The sequence below is a fragment of the Aedes albopictus genome, chromosome 3 (assembly GCF_035046485.1).
Source record: "Aedes albopictus strain Foshan chromosome 3, AalbF5, whole genome shotgun sequence".
NCBI lineage: Eukaryota > Metazoa > Arthropoda > Insecta > Diptera > Culicidae > Aedes > Aedes albopictus.
The window spans coordinates 216,820,825-216,842,591 of record NC_085138.1 but is presented as its reverse complement, the minus strand read 5'-3'; the positions used below and the strand labels follow the sequence as shown (position 1 = coordinate 216,842,591).

At 39.8% G+C, this 21,767-nt stretch overlaps 2 protein-coding genes across 5 annotated transcripts in view; one reads left to right on the top strand and one right to left on the bottom strand.

Moving 5' to 3' along the window:
* LOC134291287 (uncharacterized) overlaps nucleotides 1–20,813 on the top strand; it is a 29,740-nt gene extending 8,927 nt beyond the window's left edge. Inside the window, exons 2-3 of the mRNA XM_062858814.1 lie at nucleotides 1,901–15,678; nucleotides 18,089–20,813. Coding sequence (XP_062714798.1) covers nucleotides 9,135–10,340 — 1,206 coding nt within the window. The 5' untranslated portion in view covers nucleotides 1,901–9,134 and the 3' untranslated portion in view covers nucleotides 10,341–15,678; nucleotides 18,089–20,813. The remainder of the gene's footprint in view (nucleotides 1–1,900; nucleotides 15,679–18,088) is intronic.
* Nucleotides 1–21,767, bottom strand: part of LOC109419430 (kelch-like protein 18) — a 386,574-nt gene that overhangs the window by 149,642 nt on the left and 215,165 nt on the right. The gene's annotated exons all lie outside the window — the stretch shown is intronic.

Genomic DNA, 21,767 nt, shown 5'->3' with positions numbered 1-21,767 from the left:
TGGTCCCCCATTGGGGGAAAAAGGTCCGCAAATTTCCGATTTTTTGAATTTTTCAAATTTTCAAATTTTCAAATTTTTCTCTTAGGTTCCCTCTTGGGGGAAGAGTCCGCAAAATTTCAAATTTTTGAATTTTTCCCTTTGGTCCCCCCTTGGGGGATGTAGGTCCGCAATTTTTCATTTTTTCCCTTCAGTCCCCTTTTGGGGGAAGGGGGTCCGCCAAATCTCAAATTTTAGAATTTTTCTTTCTGGCCCCCCTTTGGGGAAGAGGGTCTACAAATTTTCAAAATTTTCTCTTTAGTCCCCCCTTGGGGGAAGGGGGTCCGCCATTTTTTAAATTTTTCCCTTTAGTCCCCCCTTGGGAGAGAGGGTACGCTAATTTTGAAATTTTTCTCTTTGGTTCCCTCTTGGGGGAAGAGTCCGCAAAATTTCAAATTTTTGAATTTTTCCCTTTGGTCCCCCCTTGAGGGAAGGGAGTCCGCATTTTTTCAAATTTTTCCTTTTGGTCCCCCCTTGGTGGAAGAGGGTCCGCTAATTTTCAATTTTTTTGAATTTTTCTCTTTGGTCCCCCCTTGGGAGAAGAGGGTCTGCAAGTTTTCAAATTTTTCCCTTTAGTCCCCCCTTGGTGGAAGAGGGTCCGCAAATTTTCAATTTTTTTAATTTTTCCCATTAGCCCCCCCTTGGGGGAAGGGGATCCGCAAATTTTTTTTAATTTTTTTCTTTGGGGGAAATGGGTCCCTGTGGCCCCCTTGGAAAAAAAGGATCCAAAAATTTACATTTCTTTTAAATTTTTCCCTTTGGTCCCCTCTTGGGGAAAATGGATCCGAAAATTGTGAACTTTTTGAATTTTTCCCTTTGGTCCCCCCTTGGAGGAAGTGGGTCCGCAATTTTTTTCCCCTTTGGGGAAAATGGGTCCGCAAATTTTAATTTTTTGAATTTTTGCCTTTGGCCCCCTTGGAGGAAGTGGGTCTGCAATTTATCATTTTTTTGAATTTCTCCCTTTGGTTCCCCCTTGGGGGAAGTGGGTCCACAAATTTTCATTTTTTCCCATTGGTCCCCCCTTGGGAGAAAAGGGTTCGCAAATTTCCGATTTTTTGAATTTTTTCGTTTGGTCCCCCCTTGGGGGAAGAAGGTCCGCAAATTTTCAATTTTTCTTCGAATTTTTCCCTTTGGTCCCCCCTTGGGGGAAGTGGGTCCGCAAATTTCCAAATTTTTGAATTTTTCACTTTGGTCCCCCCTTGGGAGAAGAGGGTTCATAAATTTTCAATTTTTTTTTTTTTTATTTCCCTTTGGTCCCCCATTGGGGGAAGAAATTTTTTGAATTTTTGAAAATTTTTGAATTTTTCACTTTGGTCCCCCCTTGGGAGAAGAGGGTTCGCAAATTTTCAATTTTTTTTTAATTTCCCTTTGGTCCCCCATTGGGGGAAGAAGGTTCGCAAATTTCCGATTTTTTGAATTTTTTCCTTTGGTCCCTCCTTGGGGGAAGAAGGTCCGCAAATTTTCAATTTTTCTTCGAATTTTTCCCTTTGGTCCCCCCTTGGGGGAAGTGGGTCCGCAAATTTCCAAATTTTTGAATTTTTCACTTTGGTCCCCCCTTGGGAGAAGAGGGTTCACAAATTTTCAATTTTTTTTTTAATTTCCCTTTGGTCCCCCATTGGGGGAAGAAGGTCCGCAAATTTCCGATTTTTTGATTTTTTTCCTTTGGTCCCCCCTTGGGGGAAGAAGGTCCGCAAATTTTCAATTTTACTTCGAATTTTTCCCTTTGGTCCCCCCTTGGGGGAAGTGGGTCCGTAAATTTCCAAATTTTTGAATTTTTCACTTTGGTCCCCCCTTGGGAGAAGAGGGTTCGCAAATTTTCAATTTTTTTTTTAATTTCCCTTTGGTCCCCCATTGGGGGAAGAAGGTCCGCAAATTTTCAATTTTTCTTCGAATTTTTCCCTTTGGTCCCCCCTTGGGGGAAGTGGGTCCGCAAATTTCCAAATTTTTGAATTTTTCACTTTGGTCCCCCCTTGGGAGAAGAGGGTTCACAAATTTTCAATTTTTTTTTTAATTTCCCTTTGGTCCCCCATTGGGGGAAGAAGGTTCGCAAATTTCCGATTTTTTGAATTTTTTCCTTTGGTCCCTCCTTGGGGGAAGAATGTCCGCAAATTTTCAATTTTTCTTCGAATTTTTCCCTTTGGTCCCCCATTGGGGGAAGAAAGTCCGCAAATTTTCAATTTTTCTTCGAATTTTTCCCTTTGGTCCCCCCTTGGGGGAAGTGGGTCCGCAAATTTCCAAATTTTTGAATTTTTCACTTTGGTCCCCTCTTGGGAGAAGAGGGTTCGCAAATTTCCGATTTTTTGAATTTTTTCCTTTGGTCCCCCCTTGGGGGAAGAAGGTCCGCAAATTTTCAATTTTTCTTCGAATTTTTCCCTTTGGTCCCCCCTTGGGGGAAGTGGGTCCGCAAATTTCCAAATTTTTGAATTTCTCACTTTGGTCCCCCCTTGGGAGAAGAGGGTTCACAAATTTTCATTTTTTTTTTAATTTCCCTTTAGTCCCCCATTGGGGGAAGAAGGTCCGCAAATTTCCGATTTTTTGAATTTTTTCCTTTGGTCCCCCCTTGGGGGAAGAAGGTCCGCAAATTTTCAATTTTTCTTCGAATTTTTCCCTTTGGTCCCCCCTTGGGGGAAGTGGGTCCGCAAATTTCCAAATTTTTGAATTTTTCACTTTGGTCCCCCCTTGGGAGAAAAGGGGTGGCAAATTTTCAATTTTTTTTTTAAATTTCCCTTTGGTCCCCCATTGGGGGAAGAAGGTCCGCAAATTTCCGATTTTTTGAATTTTTTCCTTTGGTCCCCCCTTGGGAGAAGAAGGTCCGTAAATTTTCAATTTTTCTTCGAATTTTTCCCTTTGGTCCCCCCTTGGGGGAAGTGGGTCCGCTAATTTCCAAATTTTTGAATTTTTCACTTTGGTCCCCCCCTTGGGAGAAAAGGGGTTCGCAAATTTTCATTTTTTTTTTTAAATTTCCCTTTGGTCCCCCATTGGGGGAAGAATGTCCGCAAATTTCCCATTTTTTTGAATTTTTTCCTTTGGTCCCCCCTTGGGGGAAGAAGGTCCGCAAATTTTCAATTTTTCTTCGAATTTTTCCCTTTGGTCCCCCCTTGGGGGAAGTGGGTCCGCAAATTTCCAAAATTTTGAATTTTTCACTTTGGTCCCCTCTTGGGAGAAGAGGGTTCGCAAATTTCCGATTTTTTGAATTTTTTCCTTTGGTCCCCCCTTGGGAGAAGAAGGTCCGCAAATTTTCAATTTTTCTTCGAATTTTTCCCTTTGGTCCCCCCTTGGGGGAAGTGGGTCCGCTAATTTCCAAATTTTTGAATTTTTCACTTTGGTCCCCCCTTGGGAGAAGAGGGTTCACAAATATTCAATTTTTTTTTTAAATTTCCCTTTGATCCCCCATTGGGGGAAGAATGTCCGCAAATTTCCGATTTTTTGAATTTTTTCCTTTGGTCCCCCCTTGGGGGAAGAATGTCCGCAAATTTCCGATTTTTTGAATTTTTTCCTTTGGTCCCCCCTTGGGGGAAGAAGGTCCGCAAATTTTCAAATTTTTGAATTTTTCACTTTGGTCCCCCTTTGGGAGAAGAGGGTTCGCAAATTTTCAATTTTTTTTTTAATTTCCCTTTGGTCCCCCATTGGGGGAAACAGGTCCGCAAATTTTCAATTTTTCTTCGAATTTTTCCCTTTGGTCCCCCCTTGGGGGAAGTGGGTCCGCAAATTTCCAAATTTTTGAATTTTTCACTTTGGTCCCCCCCTTGGGAGAAGAGGGTTCACAAATATTCAATTTTTTTTTTAATTTCCCTTTGGTCTCCCATTGGGGGAAGAAGGTCCGCAAATTTCCGATTTTTTGAATTTTTTCCTTTGGTCTCCCCTTGGAGGAAGAAGGTCCGCAAATTTTCAATTTTTCTTCGAATTTTTCCCTTTGGTCCCCCCTTGGGGGAAGTGGGTCCGCAAATTTCCAAATTTTTGAATTTTTCACTTTGGTCCCCCCTTGGGAGAAGAGGGTTCACAAATTTTCAATTTTTTTTTTAATTTCCCTTTGGTCCCCCATTGGGGGAAGAAGGTCCGCAAATTTCCGATTTTTTGAATTTTTTCCTTTGGTCCCCCCTTGGGGGAAGAAGGTCCGCAAATTTTCAATTTTTCTTCGAATTTTTCCCTTTGGTCCCCCCTTGGGGGAAGTGGGTCCGCAAATTTCCAAATTTTTGAATTTTTCACTTTGGTCCCTCCTTGGGAGAAGAGGGTTGGCAAATTTTCAATTTTTTTTTTAAATTTCCCTTTGGTCTTCCATTGGGGGAAGAAGGTCCGCAAATTTCCGATTTTTTGAATTTTTTCCTTTGGTCCCCCCTTGGGAGAAGAAGGTCCGCAAATTTTCAATTTTTCTTCGAATTTTTCCCTTCCCAAGTAACCACGGTGCTGAAGCCTTATTGCATGCAGATATACGGTGTATTTAGTGCAATCATTACTTTACATGCAAACTTAAGGTTGATTTAAAGTGGAAGTGGGCAATTATAGAATCAAATTAAGATTATACTGGTATAATCTTGGAGCAGTCGCATAATTGCCCATTTCCACTTTAAATCAACCTTAAGTTTGCATGTAAAGTAATGATTGCACTAAATACACCGTATATCTGCATGCAATAAGGCTTCAGCACCGTGGTTACTTGGGTTTGGTCCCCCCTTGGGGGAAGTGGGTCCGCTAATTTCCAAATTTTTGAATTTTTCACTTTGGTCCCCCCCTTGGGAGAAAAGGGGTTCGCAAATTTTCAATTTTTTTTTTTAAATTTCCCTTTGGTCCCCCATTGGGGGAAGAATGTCCGCAAATTTCCGATTTTTTGAATTTTTTCCTTTGGTCCCCCCTTGGGGGAAGAAGGTCCGCAAATTTTAAATTTTTCTTCGAATTTTTCCCTTTGGTCCCCCCTTGGGGGAAGTGGGTCCGCAAATTTCCAAATTTTTGAATTTTTCACTTTGGTCCCCTCTTGGGAGAAGAGGGTTCGCAAATTTCCGATTTTTTGAATTTTTTCCTTTGGTCCCCCCTTGGGAGAAGAAGGTCCGCAAATTTTCAATTTTTCTTCGAATTTTTCCCTTTGGTCCCCCCTTGGGGGAAGTGGGTCCGCAAATTTCCAAATTTTTGAATTTTTCACTTTGGTCCCCTCTTGGGAGAAGAGGGTTCGCAAATTTCCGATTTTTTGATTTTTTTCCTTTGGTCCCCCCTTGGGGGAAGAAGGTCCGCAAATTTTCAATTTTTCTTCGAATTTTTCCCTTTGGTCCCCCCTTGGGGAAAGCAAATTTTCAATTTTTTTTTTTAATTTCCCTTTGGTCCCCCATTGGGGGAAGAAGGTTCGCAAATTTCCGATTTTTTGAATTTTTGGTCCCCCCTTGGGGGAAGAAGGTCCGCAAATTTTCAATTTTTCTTCGAATTTTTCCCTTTGGTCCCCCCTTGGGGGAAGTGGGTCCGCAAATTTCCAAATTTTTGAATTTTTCACTTTGGTCCCCCCTTGGGAGAAGAGGGTTCACAAATTTTCAATTTTTTTTTTAATTTCCCTTTGGTCCCCCATTGGGGGAAGAAGGTCCGCAAATTTCCGATTTTTTGAATTTTTTCCTTTGGTCCCCCCTTGGGGGAAGAAGGTCCGCAAATTTTCAATTTTTCTTCGAATTTTTCCCTTTGGTCCCCCCTTGGGGGAAGTGGGTCCGCAAATTTCCAAATTTTTGAATTTTTCACTTTGGTCCCTCCTTGGGAGAAGAGGGTTGAAAAATTTTCAATTTTTTTTTTAAATTTCCCTTTGGTCCCCCATTGGGGGAAGAAGGTCCGCAAATTTCCGATTTTTTGAATTTTTTCCTTTGGTCCCCCCTTGGGAGAAGAAGGTCCGCAAATTTTCAATTTTTCTTCGAATTTTTCCCTTTGGTCCCCCCTTGGGGGAAGTGGGTCCGCTAATTTCCAAATTTTTGAATTTTTCACTTTGGTCCCCCCCTTGGGAGAAAAGGGGTTCGCAAATTTTCAATTTTTTTTTTTAAATTTCCCTTTGGTCCCCCATTGGGGGAAGAATGTCCGCAAATTTCCGATTTTTTGAATTTTTTCCTTTGGTCCCCCCTTGGGGGAAGAAGGTCCGCAAATTTTCAATTTTTCTTCGAATTTTTCCCTTTGGTCCCCCCTTGGGGGAAGTGGGTCCGCAAATTTCCAAATTTTTGAATTTTTCACTTTGGTCCCCTCTTGGGAGAAGAGGGTTCGCAAATTTCCGATTTTTTGAATTTTTTCCTTCTCCCAAGGGGGGACGAAGAAGGTCCGCAAATTTTCAATTTTTCTTCGAATTTTTCCCTTTGGTCCCCCCTTGGGGGAAGTGGGTCCGCTAATTTCCAAATTTTTGAATTTTTCACTTTGGTCCCCCCTTGGGAGAAAAGGGGTTCGCAAATTTTCAATTTTTTTTTTTTTAATTTCCCTTTGATCCCCCTTTGGGGGAAGAATGTCCGCAAATTTCCGATTTTTTGAATTTTTTCCTTTGGTCCCCCCTTGGGGGAAGAAGGTCCGCAAATTTTCAATTTTTCTTCGAATTTTTCCCTTTGGTCCCCCCTTGGGGGAAGTGGGTCCGCAAATTTCTAAATTTTTGAATTTTTCACTTTGGTCCCCCCTTGGGAGAAGAGGGTTCGCAAATTTTCAATTTTTTTTTAAATTTCCCTTTGGTCACCCATTGGGGGAAAAAGGTCCGCAAATTTCCGATTTTTTGAATTTTTCAAATTTTCAAATTTTCAAATTTTCCTCTTGGGGGAAGAGTCCGCAAAATTTCAAATTTTTGAATTTTTCCCTTTGGTCCCCCCTTGGGGGATGTAGGTCCGCAATTTTTCATTTTTTCCCTTCAGTCCCCTTTTGGGGGAAGGGGGTCCGCCAAATCTCAAATTTTAAAATTTTTCTTTCTGGCCCCCCTTTGGGGAAGAGGGTCTACAAATTTTCAAAATTTTCTATTTAGTCCCCCCTTGGGGGAAGGGGGTTCGCAAATTTTCAAATTTTTGAAGTTTTCCCTTTGGTCCCCCCTTGGGGGAAGGGGGTCCGCAATTTTTCAAATTTTTCCCTTTAGTCCCCCCTTGGGAGAGAGGGTACGCTAATTTTGAAATTTTTCGCTTTGGTTCCCTCTTGGGGGAAGAGTCCGCAAAATTTCAAATTTTTGAATTTTTCCCTTGAGGGAAGGGAGTCCGCATTTTTTCAAATTTTTCCTTTTGGTCCCCCCTTGGTGGAAGTGGGTCCGCAAATTTCCAAATTTTTGAATTTTTCACTTTGGTCCCCCCTTGGGAGAAGAGGGTTCACAAATTTTCAATTTTTTTTTTTAAATTTCCCTTTGGTCCCCCATTGGGGGAAGAATTTTTTTGAATTTTTGAAAATTTTTGAATTTTTCACTTTGGTCCCCCCTTGGGAGAAGAGGGTTCGCAAATTTTCAATTTTTTTTTAAATTTCCCTTTGGTCCCCCATTGGGGGAAGAAGGTTCGCAAATTTCCGATTTTTTGAATTTTTTCCTTTGGTCCCTCCTTGGGGGAAGAAGGTCCGCAAATATTCAATTTTTCTTCGAATTTTTCCCTTTGGTCCCCCCTTGGGGGAAGTGGGTCCGCAAATTTCCAAATTTTTGAATTTTTCACTTTGGTCCCCCCTTGGGAGAAGAGGGTTCACAAATTTTCAATTTTTTTTTTAATTTCCCTTTGGTCCCCCATTGGGGGAAGAAGGTCCGCAAATTTCCGATTTTTTGAATTTTTTCCTTTGGTCCCCCCTTGGGGGAAGAAGGTCCGCAAATTTTCAATTTTACTTCGAATTTTTCCCTTTGGTCCCCCCTTGGGGGAAGTGGGTCCGCAAATTTCCAAATTTTTGAATTTTTCACTTTGGTCCCCCCTTGGGAGAAGAGGGTTCGCAAATTTTCAATTTTTTTTTAAATTTCCCTTTGGTCCCCCATTGGGGAAAGAAGGTCCGCAAATTTCCGATTTTTTGAATTTTTTCCTTTGGTCCCCCCTTGGGGGAAGAAGGTACGCAAATTTTCAATTTTTCTTCGAATTTTTCCCTTTGGTCCCCCCTTGGGGGAAGTGGGTCCGCAAATTTCCAAATTTTTGAATTTTTCACTTTGGTCCCCCTTTGGGAGAAGAGGGTTCGCAAATTTTCAATTTTTTTTTTAATTTCCCTTTGGTCCCCCATTGGGTGAAGAAGGTCCGCAAATTTCCGATTTTTTGAATTTTTCCCTTTGGTCCCCCCTTGGGGAAGTGGGTCCGCAAATTTCCAAATTTTTGAATTTTTCACTTTGGTCCCCCCTTGGGGGAAGTGGGTCCGCAAATTTCCAAATTTTTGAATTTTTCACTTTGGTCCCTCCTTGGGAGAAGAGGGTTCACAAATTTTCAATTTTTTTTTTAATTTCCCTTTGGTCCCCCATTGGGGGAAGAAGGTCCGCAAATTTCCGATTTTTTGAATTTTTTCCTTTGGTCCCCCCTTGGGGGAAGAAGGTACGCAAATTTTCAATTTTTCTTCGAATTTTTCCCTTTGGTCCCCCCTTGGGGGAAGTGGGTCCGCAAATTTCCAAATTTTTGAATTTTTCACTTTGGTCCCCTCTTGGGAGAAGAGGGTTCGCAAATTTCCGATTTTTTGAATTTTTTCCTTTGGTCCCCCCTTGGGGGAAGAAGGTCCGCAAATTTTCAATTTTTCTTCGAATTTTTCCCTTTGGTCCCCCCTTGGGGGAAGTGGGTCCGCAAATTTCCAAATTTTTGAATTTTTCACTTGGGAGAAGAGGGTTCGCAAATTTTCAATTTTTTTTTAATTTCCCTTTGGTCCCCCATTGGGGAAAGAAGGTCCGCAAATTTCCGATTTTTTGAATTTTTTCCTTTGGTCCCCCCTTGGGGGAAGAAGGTCCGCAAATTTTCAATTTTACTTCGAATTTTTCCCTTTGGTCCCCCCTTGGGGGAAGTGGGTCCGCAAATTTCCAAATTTTTGAATTTTTCAATTTGGTCCCCCCTTGGAAGAAGGGGGTTCGCAAATTTTCAATTTTTTTTTTTAATTTCCCTTTGGTCCCCCATTGGGGGAAGAAGGTCCGCAAATTTCCGATTTTTTGAATTTTTTCCTTTGGTCCCCCCTTGGGGGAAGAAGGTATGCAAATTTTCAATTTTTCTTCGAATTTTTCCCTTTGGTCCCCCCTTGGGGGAAGTGGGTCCGCAAATTTCCAAATTTTTGAATTTTTCACTTTGGTCCCCCTTTGGGAGAAGAGGGTTCGCAAATTTTCAATTTTTTTTTTTAATTTCCTTTGGTCCCCCATTGGGGGAAGAAGGTCCGCAAATTTCCGATTTTTTGAATTTTTCCCTTTGGTCCCCCCTTGGGGAAGTGGGTCCGCAAATTTCCAAATTTTTGAATTTTTCACTTTGGTCCCCTCTTGGGAGAAGAAGGTCCGCAAATTTTCAATTTTTCTTCGAATTTTTCCCTTTGGTCCCCCCTTGGGGGAAGTGGGTCCGCAAATTTCCAAATTTTTGAATTTTTCACTTTGGTCCCCTCTTGGGAGAAGAGGGTTCGCAAATTTCCGATTTTTTGAATTTTTTCCTTTGGTCCCCCCTTGGGGGAAGAAGGTCCGCAAATTTTCAATTTTTCTTCGAATTTTTCCCTTTGGTCCCCCCTTGGGGGAAGTGGGTCCGCAAATTTCCAAATTTTTGAATTTTTCGCTTTGGTCCCCCCTTGGGAGAAGAGGGTTCACAAATTTTCAATTTTTTTTTTTAATTTCCCTTTGGTCCCCCATTGGGGGAAGAAGGTCCGCAAATTTCCGATTTTTTGATTTTTTTTCCTTTGGTCCCCCCTTGGGGGAAGAAGGTCCGCAAATTTTCAATTTTACTTCGAATTTTTCCCTTTGGTCCCCCCTTGGGGGAAGTGGGTCCGCAAATTTCCAAATTTTTGAATTTTTCACTTTGGTCCCCCCTTGGGAGACGAGGGTTCGCAAATTTTCAATTTTTTTTTTAAATTTCCCTTTGGTCCCCCATTGGGGGAAGAAGGTCCGCAAATTTTCAATTTTTCTTCGAATTTTTCCCTTTGGTCCCCCCTTGGGGGAAGTGGGTCCGCAAATTTCCAAATTTTTGAATTTTTCACTTTGGTCCCCTCTTGGGAGAAGAGGGTTCGCAAATTTCCGATTTTTTGAATTTTTTCCTTTGGTCCCCCATTGGGGGAAGAAGGTCCGCAAAATTTCCGATTTTTTGAATTTTTTTCCTTTGGTCCCCCTTGGGGGAAGAAGGTGCGCAAATTTTCAATTTTACTTCGAATTTTTCCCTTTGGTCCCCCCTTGGGGGAAGTGGGTCCGCAAATTTCCAAATTTTTGAATTTTTCACTTTGGTCCCCCCTTGGGAGACGAGGGTTCGCAAATTTTCATTTTTTTTTTAAATTTCCCTTTGGTCCCCCATTGGGGGAAGAAGGTCCGCAAATTTTCAATTTTTCTTCGAATTTTTCCCTTTGGTCCCCCCTTGGGGGAAGTGGGTCCGCAAATTTTCAATTTTTCTTCGAATTTTTCCCTTTGGTCCCCCCTTGGGGGAAGTGGGTCCGCAAATTTCCAAATTTTTGAATTTTTCACTTTGGTCCCCTCTTGGGAGAAGAGGGTTCGCAAATTTCCGATTTTTTGAATTTTTTCCTTTGGTCCCCCCTTGGGGGAAGAAGGTCCGCAAATTTTCAATTTTTCTTCGAATTTTTCCCTTTGGTCCCCCCTTGGGGGAAGTGGGTCCGCAAATTTCCAAATTTTTGAATTTTTCACTTTGGTCCCCCCTTGGGAGAAGAGGGTTCGCAAATTTTCAATTTTTTTTTTAATTTCCCTTTGGTCCCCCATTGGGGGAAGAAGGTTCGCAAATTTCCGATTTTTTGAATTTTTTCCTTTGGTCCCTCCTTGGGGGAAGAAGGTCCGCAAATTTTCAATTTTTCTTCGAATTTTTCCCTTTGGTCCCCCCTTGGGGGAAGTGGGTCCGCAAATTTCCAAATTTTTGAATTTTTCACTTTGGTCCCCCCTTGGGAGAAGAGGGTTCGCAAATTTTCAATTTTTTTTTTAATTTCCCTTTGGTCCCCCATTGGGGGAAGAAGGTTCGCAAATTTCCGATTTTTTGAATTTTTTCCTTTGGTCCCTCCTTGGGGGAAGAATGTCCGCAAATTTTCAATTTTTCTTCGAATTTTTCCCTTTGGTCCCCCATTGGGGGAAGAAAGTCCGCAAATTTTCAATTTTTCTTCGAATTTTTCCCTTTGGTCCCCCCTTGGGGAAAGCAAATTTTCAATTTTTTTTTTAATTTCCCTTTGGTCCCCCATTGGGGGAAGAAGGTCCGCAAATTTCCGATTTTTTGAATTTTTGGTCCCCCCTTGGGGGAAGAAGGTCCGCAAATTTTCAATTTTTCTTCGAATTTTTCCCTTTGGTCCCCCCTTGGGGGAAGTGGGTCCGCAAATTTCCAAATTTTTGAATTTTTCACTTTGGTCCCCCCTTGGGAGAAGAGGGTTCACAAATTTTCATTTTTTTTTTAATTTCCCTTTGGTCCCCCATTGGGGGAAGAAGGTCCGCAAATTTCCGATTTTTTGAATTTTTTCCTTTGGTCCCCCCTTGGGGGAAGAAGGTCCGCAAATTTTCAATTTTTCTTCGAATTTTTCCCTTTGGTCCCCCCTTGGGGGAAGTGGGTCCGCAAATTTCCAAATTTTTGAATTTTTCGCTTTGGTCCCCCCTTGGGAGAAAAGGGGTGGCAAATTTTCAATTTTTTTTTTAAATTTCCCTTTGGTCCCCCATTGGGGGAAGAAGGTCCGCAAATTTCCGATTTTTTGAATTTTTTCCTTTGGTCCCCCCTTGGGAGAAGAAGGTCCGCAAATTTTCAATTTTTCTTCGAATTTTTCCCTTTGGTCCCCCCTTGGGGGAAGTGGGTCCGCTAATTTCCAAATTTTTGAATTTTTCACTTTGGTCCCCCCCTTGGGAGAAAAGGGGTTCGCAAATTTTCATTTTTTTTTTTAAATTTCCCTTTGGTCCCCCATTGGGGGAAGAATGTCCGCAAATTTCTGATTTTTTGAATTTTTTCCTTTGGTCTCCCCTTGGAGGAAGAAGGTCCGCAAATTTTCAATTTTTCTTCGAATTTTTCCCTTTGGTCCCCCCTTGGGGGAAGTGGGTCCGCAAATTTCCAAATTTTTGAATTTTTCACTTTGGTCCCCCTTTGGGAGAAGAGGGTTCGCAAATTTTCAATTTTTTTTTTTAATTTCCCTTTGGTCCCCCATTGGGGGAAGAAGGTCCGCAAATTTTCAATTTTTCTTCGAATTTTTCCCTTTGGTCCCCCCTTGGGGGAAGTGGGTCCGCAAATTTCCAAATTTTTGAATTTTTCACTTTGGTCCCCCCCTTGGGAGAAGAGGGTTCACAAATATTCAATTTTTTTTTTTAATTTCCCTTTGGTCTCCCATTGGGGGAAGAAGGTCCGCAAATTTCCGATTTTTTGAATTTTTTCCTTTGGTCTCCCCTTGGAGGAAGAAGGTCCGCAAATTTTCAATTTTTCTTCGAATTTTTCCCTTTGGTCCCCCCTTGGGGGAAGTGGGTCCGCAAATTTCCAAATTTTTGAATTTTTCACTTTGGTCCCCCTTTGGGAGAAGAGGGTTCGCAAATTTTCAATTTTTTTTTTAATTTCCCTTTGGTCCCCCATTGGGGGAAGAAAGTCCGCAAATTTTCAATTTTTCTTCGAATTTTTCCCTTTGGTCCCCCCTTGGGGGAAGTGGGTCCGCAAATTTCCAAATTTTTGAATTTTTCACTTTGGTCCCCTCTTGGGAGAAGAGGGTTCGCAAATTTCCGATTTTTTGATTTTTTTCCTTTGGTCCCCCCTTGGGGGAAGAAGGTCCGCAAATTTTCAATTTTTCTTCGAATTTTTCCCTTTGGTCCCCCCTTGGGGAAAGCAAATTTTCAATTTTTTTTTTTTAATTTCCCTTTGGTCCCCCATTGGGGGAAGAAGGTTCGCAAATTTCCGATTTTTTGAATTTTTGGTCCCCCCTTGGGGGAAGAAGGTCCGCAAATTTTCAATTTTTCTTCGAATTTTTCCCTTTGGTCCCCCCTTGGGGGAAGTGGGTCCGCAAATTTCCAAATTTTTGAATTTTTCACTTTGGTCCCTTGGGAGAAGAGGGTTCACAAATTTTCAATTTTTTTTTTAATTTCCCTTTGGTCCCCCTATGGGGGAAGTGGGTCCGCTAATTTCCGATTTTTTGATTTTTTTCCTTTGGTCCCCCCTTGGGAGAAGAAGGTCCGCAAATTTTCAATTTTTCTTCGAATTTTTCCCTTTGGTCCCCCCTTGGGGGAAGTGGGTCCGCTAATTTCCAAATTTTTGAATTTTTCACTTTGGTCCCCCCCTTGGGAGAAAAGGGGTTCGCAAATTTTCAATTTTTTTTTTTAAATTTCCCTTTGGTCCCCCATTGGGGGAAGAATGTCCGCAAATTTCCGATTTTTTGAATTTTTTCCTTTGGTCCCCCCTTGGGGGAAGAAGGTCCGCAAATTTTCAATTTTTCTTCGAATTTTTCCCTTTGGTCCCCCCTTGGGGGAAGTGGGTCCGCAAATTTCCAAATTTTTGAATTTTTCACTTTGGTCCCCTCTTGGGAGAAGAGGGTTCGCAAATTTCCGATTTTTTGAATTTTTTCCTTTGGTCCCCCCTTGGGAGAAGAAGGTCCGCAAATTTTCAATTTTTCTTCGAATTTTTCCCTTTGGTCCCCCCTTGGGGGAAGTGGGTCCGCTAATTTCCAAATTTTTGAATTTTTCACTTTGGTCCCCCCTTGGGAGAAAAGGGGTTCGCAAATTTTCAATTTTTTTTTTTAAATTTCCCTTTGATCCCCCATTGGGGGAAGAATGTCCGCAAATTTCCGTTTTTTTGAATTTTTTCCTTTGGTCCCCCCTTGGGGGAAGAAGGTCCGCAAATTTTCAATTTTTCTTCGAATTTTTCCCTTTGGTCCCCCCTTGGGGGAAGTGGGTCCGCAAATTTCAAAATTTTTGAATTTTTCACTTTGGTCCCCCCTTGGGAGAAGAGGGTTCGCAAATTTTCAATTTTTTTTTTAAATTTCCCTTTGGTCACCCATTGGGGGAAAAAGGTCCGCAAATTTCCGATTTTTTGAATTTTTCAAATTTTCAAATTTTCAAATTTTCCTCTTGGGGGAAGAGTCCGCAAAATTTCAAATTTTTGAATTTTTCCCTTTGGTCCCCCCTTGGGGGATGTAGGTCCGCAATTTTTCATTTTTTTCCTTCAGTCCCCTTTTGGGGGAAGGGGGTCCGCCAAATCTCAAATTTTAAAATTTTTCTTTCTGGCCCCCCTTTGGGGAAGAGGGTCTACAAATTTTCAAAATTTTCTATTTAGTCCCCCCTTGGGGGAAGGGGGTTCGCAAATTTTCAAATTTTTGAAGTTTTCCCTTTGGTCCCCCCTTGGGGGAAGGGGGTCCGCAATTTTTCAAATTTTTCCCTTTAGTCCCCCCTTGGGAGAGAGGGTACGCTAATTTTGAAATTTTTCGCTTTGGTTCCATCTTGGGGGAAGAGTCCGCAAAATTTCAAATTTTTGAATTTTTCCCTTGAGGGAAGGGAGTCCGCATTTTTTCAAATTTTTCCTTTTGGTCCCCCCTTGGTGGAAGTGGGTCCGCAAATTTCCAAATTTTTGAATTTTTCACTTTGGTCCCCCCTTGGGAGAAGAGGGTTCACAAATTTTCAATTTTTTTTTTAAATTTCCCTTTGGTCCCCCATTGGGGGAAGAATTTTTTTGAATTTTTGAAAATTTTTGAATTTTTCACTTTGGTCCCCCCTTGGGAGAAGAGGGTTCGCAAATTTTCAATTTTTTTTTAAATTTCCCTTTGGTCCCCCATTGGGGGAAGAAGGTTCGCAAATTTCCGATTTTTTGAATTTTTTCCTTTGGTCCCTCCTTGGGGGAAGAAGGTCCGCAAATATTCAATTTTTCTTCGAATTTTTCCCTTTGGTCCCCCCTTGGGGGAAGTGGGTCCGCAAATTTCCAAATTTTTGAATTTTTCACTTTGGTCCCCCCTTGGGAGAAGAGGGTTCACAAATTTTCAATTTTTTTTTTAATTTCCCTTTGGTCCCCCATTGGGGAAAGAAGGTCCGCAAATTTCCGATTTTTTGAATTTTTTCCTTTGGTCCCCCCTTGGGGGAAGAAGGTACGCAAATTTTCAATTTTTCTTCGAATTTTTCCCTTTGGTCCCCCCTTGGGGGAAGTGGGTCCGCAAATTTCCAAATTTTTGAATTTTTCACTTTGGTCCCCCTTTGGGAGAAGAGGGTTCGCAAATTTTCAATTTTTTTTTTAATTTCCCTTTGGTCCCCCATTGGGTGAAGAAGGTCCGCAAATTTCCGATTTTTTGAATTTTTCCCTTTGGTCCCCCCTTGGGGAAGTGGGTCCGCAAATTTCCAAATTTTTGAATTTTTCACTTTGGTCCCCTCTTGGGAGAAGAGGGTTCGCAAATTTCCGATTTTTTGAATTTTTTCCTTTGGTCCCCCTTGGGGGAAGAAGGTCCGCAAATTTTCAATTTTTCTTCGAATTTTTCCCTTTGGTCCCCCCTTGGGGGAAGTGGGTCCGCAAATTTCCAAATTTTTGAATTTTTCACTTTGGTCCCCCCTTGGGAGAAGAGGGTTCACAAATTTTCAATTTTTTTTTTAATTTCCCTTTGGTCCCCCATTGGGGGAAGAAGGTCCGCAAATTTCCGATTTTTTGAATTTTTTCCTTTGGTCCCCCCTTGGGGGAAGAAGGTACGCAAATTTTCAATTTTTCTTCGAATTTTTCCCTTTGGTCCCCCCTTGGGGGAAGTCGGTCCGCAAATTTCCAAATTTTTGAATTTTTCACTTTGGTCCCCTCTTGGGAGAAGAGGGTTCGCAAATTTCCGATTTTTTGAATTTTTTCCTTTGGTCCCCCCTTGGGGGAAGAAGGTCCGCAAATTTTCAATTTTTCTTCGAATTTTTCCCTTTGGTCCCCCCTTGGGGGAAGTGGGTCCGCAAATTTCCAAATTTTTGAATTTTTCACTTGGGAGAAAAGGGTTCGCAAATTTTCAATTTTTTTTTTAATTTCCCTTTGGTCCCCCATTGGGGAAAGAAGGTCCGCAAATTTCCGATTTTTTGAATTTTTTCCTTTGGTCCCCCCTTGGGGGAAGAAGGTCCGCAAATTTTCAATTTTACTTCGAATTTTTCCCTTTGGTCCCCCCTTGGGGGAAGTGGGTCCGCAAATTTCCAAATTTTTGAATTTTTCAATTTGGTCCCCCCTTGGGAGAAGGGGGTTCGCAAATTTTCAATTTTTTTTTTAAATTTCCCTTTGGTCCCCCATTGGGGGAAGAAGGTCCGCAAATTTCCGATTTTTTGAATTTTTTCCTTTGGTCCCCCCTTGGGGGATGAAGGTATGCAAATTTTCAATTTTACTTCAAATTTTTCCCTTTGGTCCCCCCTTGGGGGAAGTGGGTCCGCAAATTTCCAAATTTTTGAATTTTTCAATTTGGTCCCCCCTTGGGAGAAGGGGGTTCGCAAATTTTCAATTTTTTTTTTAAATTTCCCTTTGGTCCCCCATTGGGGGAAGAAGGTCCGCAAATTTCCGATTTTTTGAATTTTTTCCTTTGGTCCCCCCTTGGGGGAAGAAGGTATGCAAATTTTCAATTTTTCTTCGAATTTTTCCCTTTGGTCCCCCCTTGGGGGAAGTGGGTCCGCAAATTTCCAAATTTTTGAATTTTTCACTTTGGTCCCCCTTTGGGAGAAGAGGGTTCGCAAATTTTCAATTTTTTTTTTAATTTCCTTTGGTCCCCCATTGGGGGAAGAAGGTCCGCAAATTTCCGATTTTTTGAATTTTTCCCTTTGGTCCCCCCTTGGGGAAGTGGGTCCGCAAATTTCCAAATTTTTGAATTTTTCACTTTGGTCCCCTCTTGGGAGAAGAAGGTCCGCAAATTTTCAATTTTTCTTCGAATTTTTCCCTTTGGTCCCCCCTTGGGGGAAGTGGGTCCGCAAATTTCCAAATTTTTGAATTTTTCACTTTGGTCCTCTCTTGGGAGAAGAGGGTTCGCAAATTTCCGATTTTTTGAATTTTTTCCTTTGGTCCCCCCTTGGGGGAAGAAGGTCCGCAAATTTTCAATTTTACTTCGAATTTTTCCCTTTGGTCCCCCCTTGGGGGAAGTGGGTCCGCAAATTTCCAAATTTTTGAATTTTTCACTTTGGTCCCCCCTTGGGAGACGAGGGTTCGCAAATTTTCAATTTTTTTTTTTAAATTTCCCTTTGGTCCCCCATTGGGGGAAGAAGGCCCGCAAATTTTCAATTTTTCTTCGAATTTTTCCCTTTGGTCCCCCCTTGGGGGAAGTGGGTCCGCAAATTTTCAATTTTTCTTCGAATTTTTCCCTTTGGTCCCCCCTTGGGGAAAGTGGGTCCGCAAATTTCCAAATTTTTGAATTTTTCACTTTGGTCCCCTCTTGGGAGAAGAGGGTTCGCAAATTTCCGATTTTTTGAATTTTTTCCTTTGGTCCCCCATTGGGGGAAGAAGGTCCGCAAAATTTCCGATTTTTTGAATTTTTTTCCTTTGGTCCCCCTTGGGGGAAGAAGGTCCGCAAATTTTCAATTTTTCTTCGAATTTTTCCCTTTGGTCCCCCCTTGGGGGAAGTGGGTCCGCAAATTTCCAAATTTTTGAATTTTTCACTTTGGTCCCCCTTTGGGAGAAGAGGGTTCGCAAATTTTCAATTTTTTTTTAAATTTCCCTTTGGTCCCCCATTGGGGGAAGAAGGTCCGCAAATTTCCGATTTTTTGAATTTTTCCCTTTGGTCCCCCCTTGGGGAAGTGGGTCCGCAAATTTCCAAATTTTTGAATTTTTCACTTTGGTCCCCTCTTGGGAGAAGAGGGTTCGCAAATTTCCGATTTTTTGAATTTTTTCCTTTGGTCCCCCCTTGGGGGAAGAAGGTCCGCAAATTTTCAATTTTTCTTCGAATTTTTCCCTTTGGTCCCCCCTTGGGGGAAGTGGGTCCGCAAATTTCCAAATTTTTGAATTTTTCACTTTGGTCCCCCCTTGGGAGAAGAGGGTTCACAAATTTTCAATTTTTTTTTTTTAATTTCCCTTTGGTCCCCCATTGGGGGAAGAAGGTCCGCAAATTTTCAATTTTTCTTCGAATTTTTCCCTTTGGTCCCCCCTTGGGGGAAGTGGGTCCGCAAATTTCCAAATTTTTGAATTTTTCACTTTGGTCCCCTCTTGGGAGAAGAGGGTTCGCAAATTTCCGATTTTTTGAATTTTTTCCTTTGGTCCCCCCTTGGGGGAAGAAGGTCCGCAAATTTCCGATTTTTTGAATTTTTCACTTTGGTCCCCCCTTGGGAGAAGAGGGTTCGCAAATTTTCAATTTTTTTTTAAATTTCCCTTTGGTCCCCCATTGGGGGAAGAAGGTCCGCAAATTTTCAATTTTTCTTCGAATTTTTCCCTTTGGTCCCCTCTTGGGAGAAGAGGGTTTGCAAATTTCCGATTTTTTGAATTTTTTCCTTTGGTCCCCCCTTGGGAGAAGAGGGTTCGCAAATTTTCAATTTTTTTTTTTTAATTTCCCTTTGGTCCCCCATTGGGGGAAGAAGGTCCGCAAATTTCCGATTTTTTGAATTTTTTCCTTTGGTCCCCCCTTGGGGGAAGAAGGTACGCAAATTTTCAATTTTTCTTCGAATTTTTCCCTTTGGTCCCCCCTTGGGGGAAGTGGGTCCGCAAATTTCCAAATTTTTGAATTTTTCACTTTGGTCCCCCTTTGGGAGAAGAGGGTTCGCAAATTTTCAATTTTTTTTTTAATTTCCCTTTGGTCCCCCATTGGGGGAAGAAGGTCCGCAAATTTCCGATTTTTTGAATTTTTCCCTTTGGTCCCCCCTTGGGGAAGTGGGTCCGCAAATTTCCAAATTTTTGAATTTTTCACTTTGGTCCCCTCGTGGGAGAAGAGGGTTCGCAAATTTCCGATTTTTTGAATTTTTTCCTTTGGTCCCCCGTGGGGGAAGAAGGTCCGCAAATTTTCAATTTTTCTTCGAATTTTTCCCTTTGGTCCCCCCTTGGGGGAAGTGGGTCCGCAAATTTCCAAATTTTTGAATTTTTCACTTTGGTCCCCCCTTGGGAGAAGAGGGTTCATAAATTTTCAATTTTTTTTTAATTTCCCTTTGGTCCCCCATTGGGGGAAGAAGGTCCGCAAATTTCCGATTTTTTGAATTTTTTCCTTTGGTCCCCCCTTGGGGGAAGAAGGTCCGCAAATTTTCAATTTTTCTTCGAATTTTTCCCTTTGGTCCCCCCTTGGGGGAAGTGGGTCCGCAAATTTCCAAATTTTTGAATTTTTCACTTTGGTCCCCCCTTGGGAGAAGAGGGTTCACAAATTTTCAATTTTTTTTTTAAATTTCCCTTTGGTCCCCCATTGGGGGAAGAAACTTTTTGAATTTTTGAAAATTTTTGAATTTTTCACTTTGGTCCCCCCTTGGGAGAAGAGGGTTCGCAAATTTTCAATTTTTTTTTTTAAATTTCCCTTTGGTCCCCCATTGGGGGAAGAAGGTTCGCAAATTTCCGATTTTTTGAATTTTTTCCTTTGGTCCCTCCTTGGGGGAAGAAGGTCCGCAAATTTTCAATTTTACTTCGAATTTTTCCCTTTGGTCCCCCCTCGGGGGAAGTGGGTCCGCAAATTTCCAAATTTTTGAATTTTTCACTTTGGTCCCCCCTTGGGAGAAGAGGGTTCACAAATTTTCAATTTTTTTTTTAATTTCCCTTTGGTCCCCCATTGGGGGAAGAAGGTCCGCAAATTTCCGATTTTTTGAATTTTTTCCTTTGGTCCCCCCTTGGGGGAAGAAGGTCCGCAAATTTTCAATTTTTCTTCGAATTTTTCCCTTTGGTCCCCCCTTGGGGGAAGTGGGTCCGCAAATTTCCAAATTTTTGAATTTTTCACTTTGGTCCCCCCTTGGGAGAAGAGGGTTCGCAAATTTTCATTTTTTTTTTTAAATTTCCCTTTGGTCCCCCATTGGGGGAAGAAGGTTCGCAAATTTCCGATTTTTTGAATTTTTTCCTTTGGTCCCTCCTTGGGGGAAGAAGGTCCGCAAATTTTCAATTTTACTTCGAATTTTTCCCTTTGGTCCCCCCTCGGGGGAAGTGGGTCCGCAAATTTCCAAATTTTTGAATTTTTCACTTTGGTCCCCCCTTGGGAGAAGAGGGTTCACAAATTTTCAATTTTTTTTTTAATTTCCCTTTGGTCCCCCATTGGGGGAAGAAGGTCCGCAAATTTCCGATTTTTTGAATTTTTTCCTTTGGTCCCCCCTTGGGGGAAGAAGGTCCGCAAATTTTCAATTTTTCTTCGAATTTTTCCCTTTGGTCCCCCCTTGGGGGAAGTGGGTCCGCAAATTTCCAAATTTTTGAATTTTTCACTTTGGTCCCCCCTTGGGATAAGAGGGTTCACAAATTTTCAATTTTTTTTTTAATTTCCCTTTGGTCCCCCATTGGGGGAAGAAGGTCCGCAAATTTCCGATTTTTTGAATTTTTTCCTTTGGTCCCCCCTTGGGGGAAGAAGGTCCGCAAATTTTCAATTTTTCTTCGAATTTTTCCCTTTGGTCCCCTTGGGGGAAGTGGGTCCGCAAATTTCCAAATTTTTGAATTTTTCACTTTGGTCCCCCCTTGGGAGAAGAGGGTTCACAAATTTTCAATTTTTTTTTTAATTTCCCTTTGGGGACATTGGGGAAGAAGGTCCGCAAATTTTCAATTTTTCTTCGAATTTTTCCCTTTGGTCCCCCCTTGGGGGAAGTGGGTCCGCAAATTTCCAAATTTCCAAATTTAAAATTAAAATTAAAATTAAAATTAAAATTAAAATTAAAATTAAAATTAAAATTAAAATTAAAAATAATTAAAATTAAAATTAAAATTAAAATTAAAATTAAAATTAAAATTAAAATTAAAATTAAAATTAAAATTAAAATTAAAATTAAAATTAAAATTAAAATTAAAATTAAAATTAAAATTAAAATTAAAATTAAAATTAAAATTAAAATTAAAATTAAAATTAAAATTAAAATTAAAATTAAAATTAAAATTAAAATTAAAATTAAAATTAAAATTAAAATTAAAATTAAAATTAAAATTAAAATTAAAATTAAAATTAAAATTAAAATTAAAATTAAAATTAAAATTAAAATTAAAATTAAAATTAAAATTAAAATTAAAATTAAAATTAAAATTAAAATTAAAATTAAAATTAAAATTAAAATTAAAATTAAAATTAAAATTAAAATTAAAATTAAAATTAAAATTAAAATTAAAATTAAAATTAAAATTAAAATTAAATTAAAATTAAAATTAAAATTAAAATTAAAATTAAAATTAAAATTAAAATTAAAATTAAAATTAAAATTAAAATTAAAATTAAAATTAAAATTAAAATTAAAATTAAAATTAAAATTTAAATTTAAATTTAAATTTAAATTTAAATTTAAATTTAAATTTAAATTTAAATTAAAATTTAAATTAAAATTAAATTAAATTAAATTAAAATTAAATTAAAATTAAATTAAAATTAAATTAAAATTAAATTAAAATTAAATTAAAATTAAATTAAAATTAAATTAAAATTAAATTAAAATTAAATTAAAATTAAATTAAAATTAAATTAAAATTAAATTAAAATTAAATTAAAATTAAATTAAAATTAAATTAAAATTAAATTAAAATTAAATTAAAATTAAATTAAAATTAAATTAAAATTAAATTAAAATTAAATTAAAATTAAATTAAAATTAAATTAAAATTAAATTAAAATTAAATTAAAATTAAATTAAA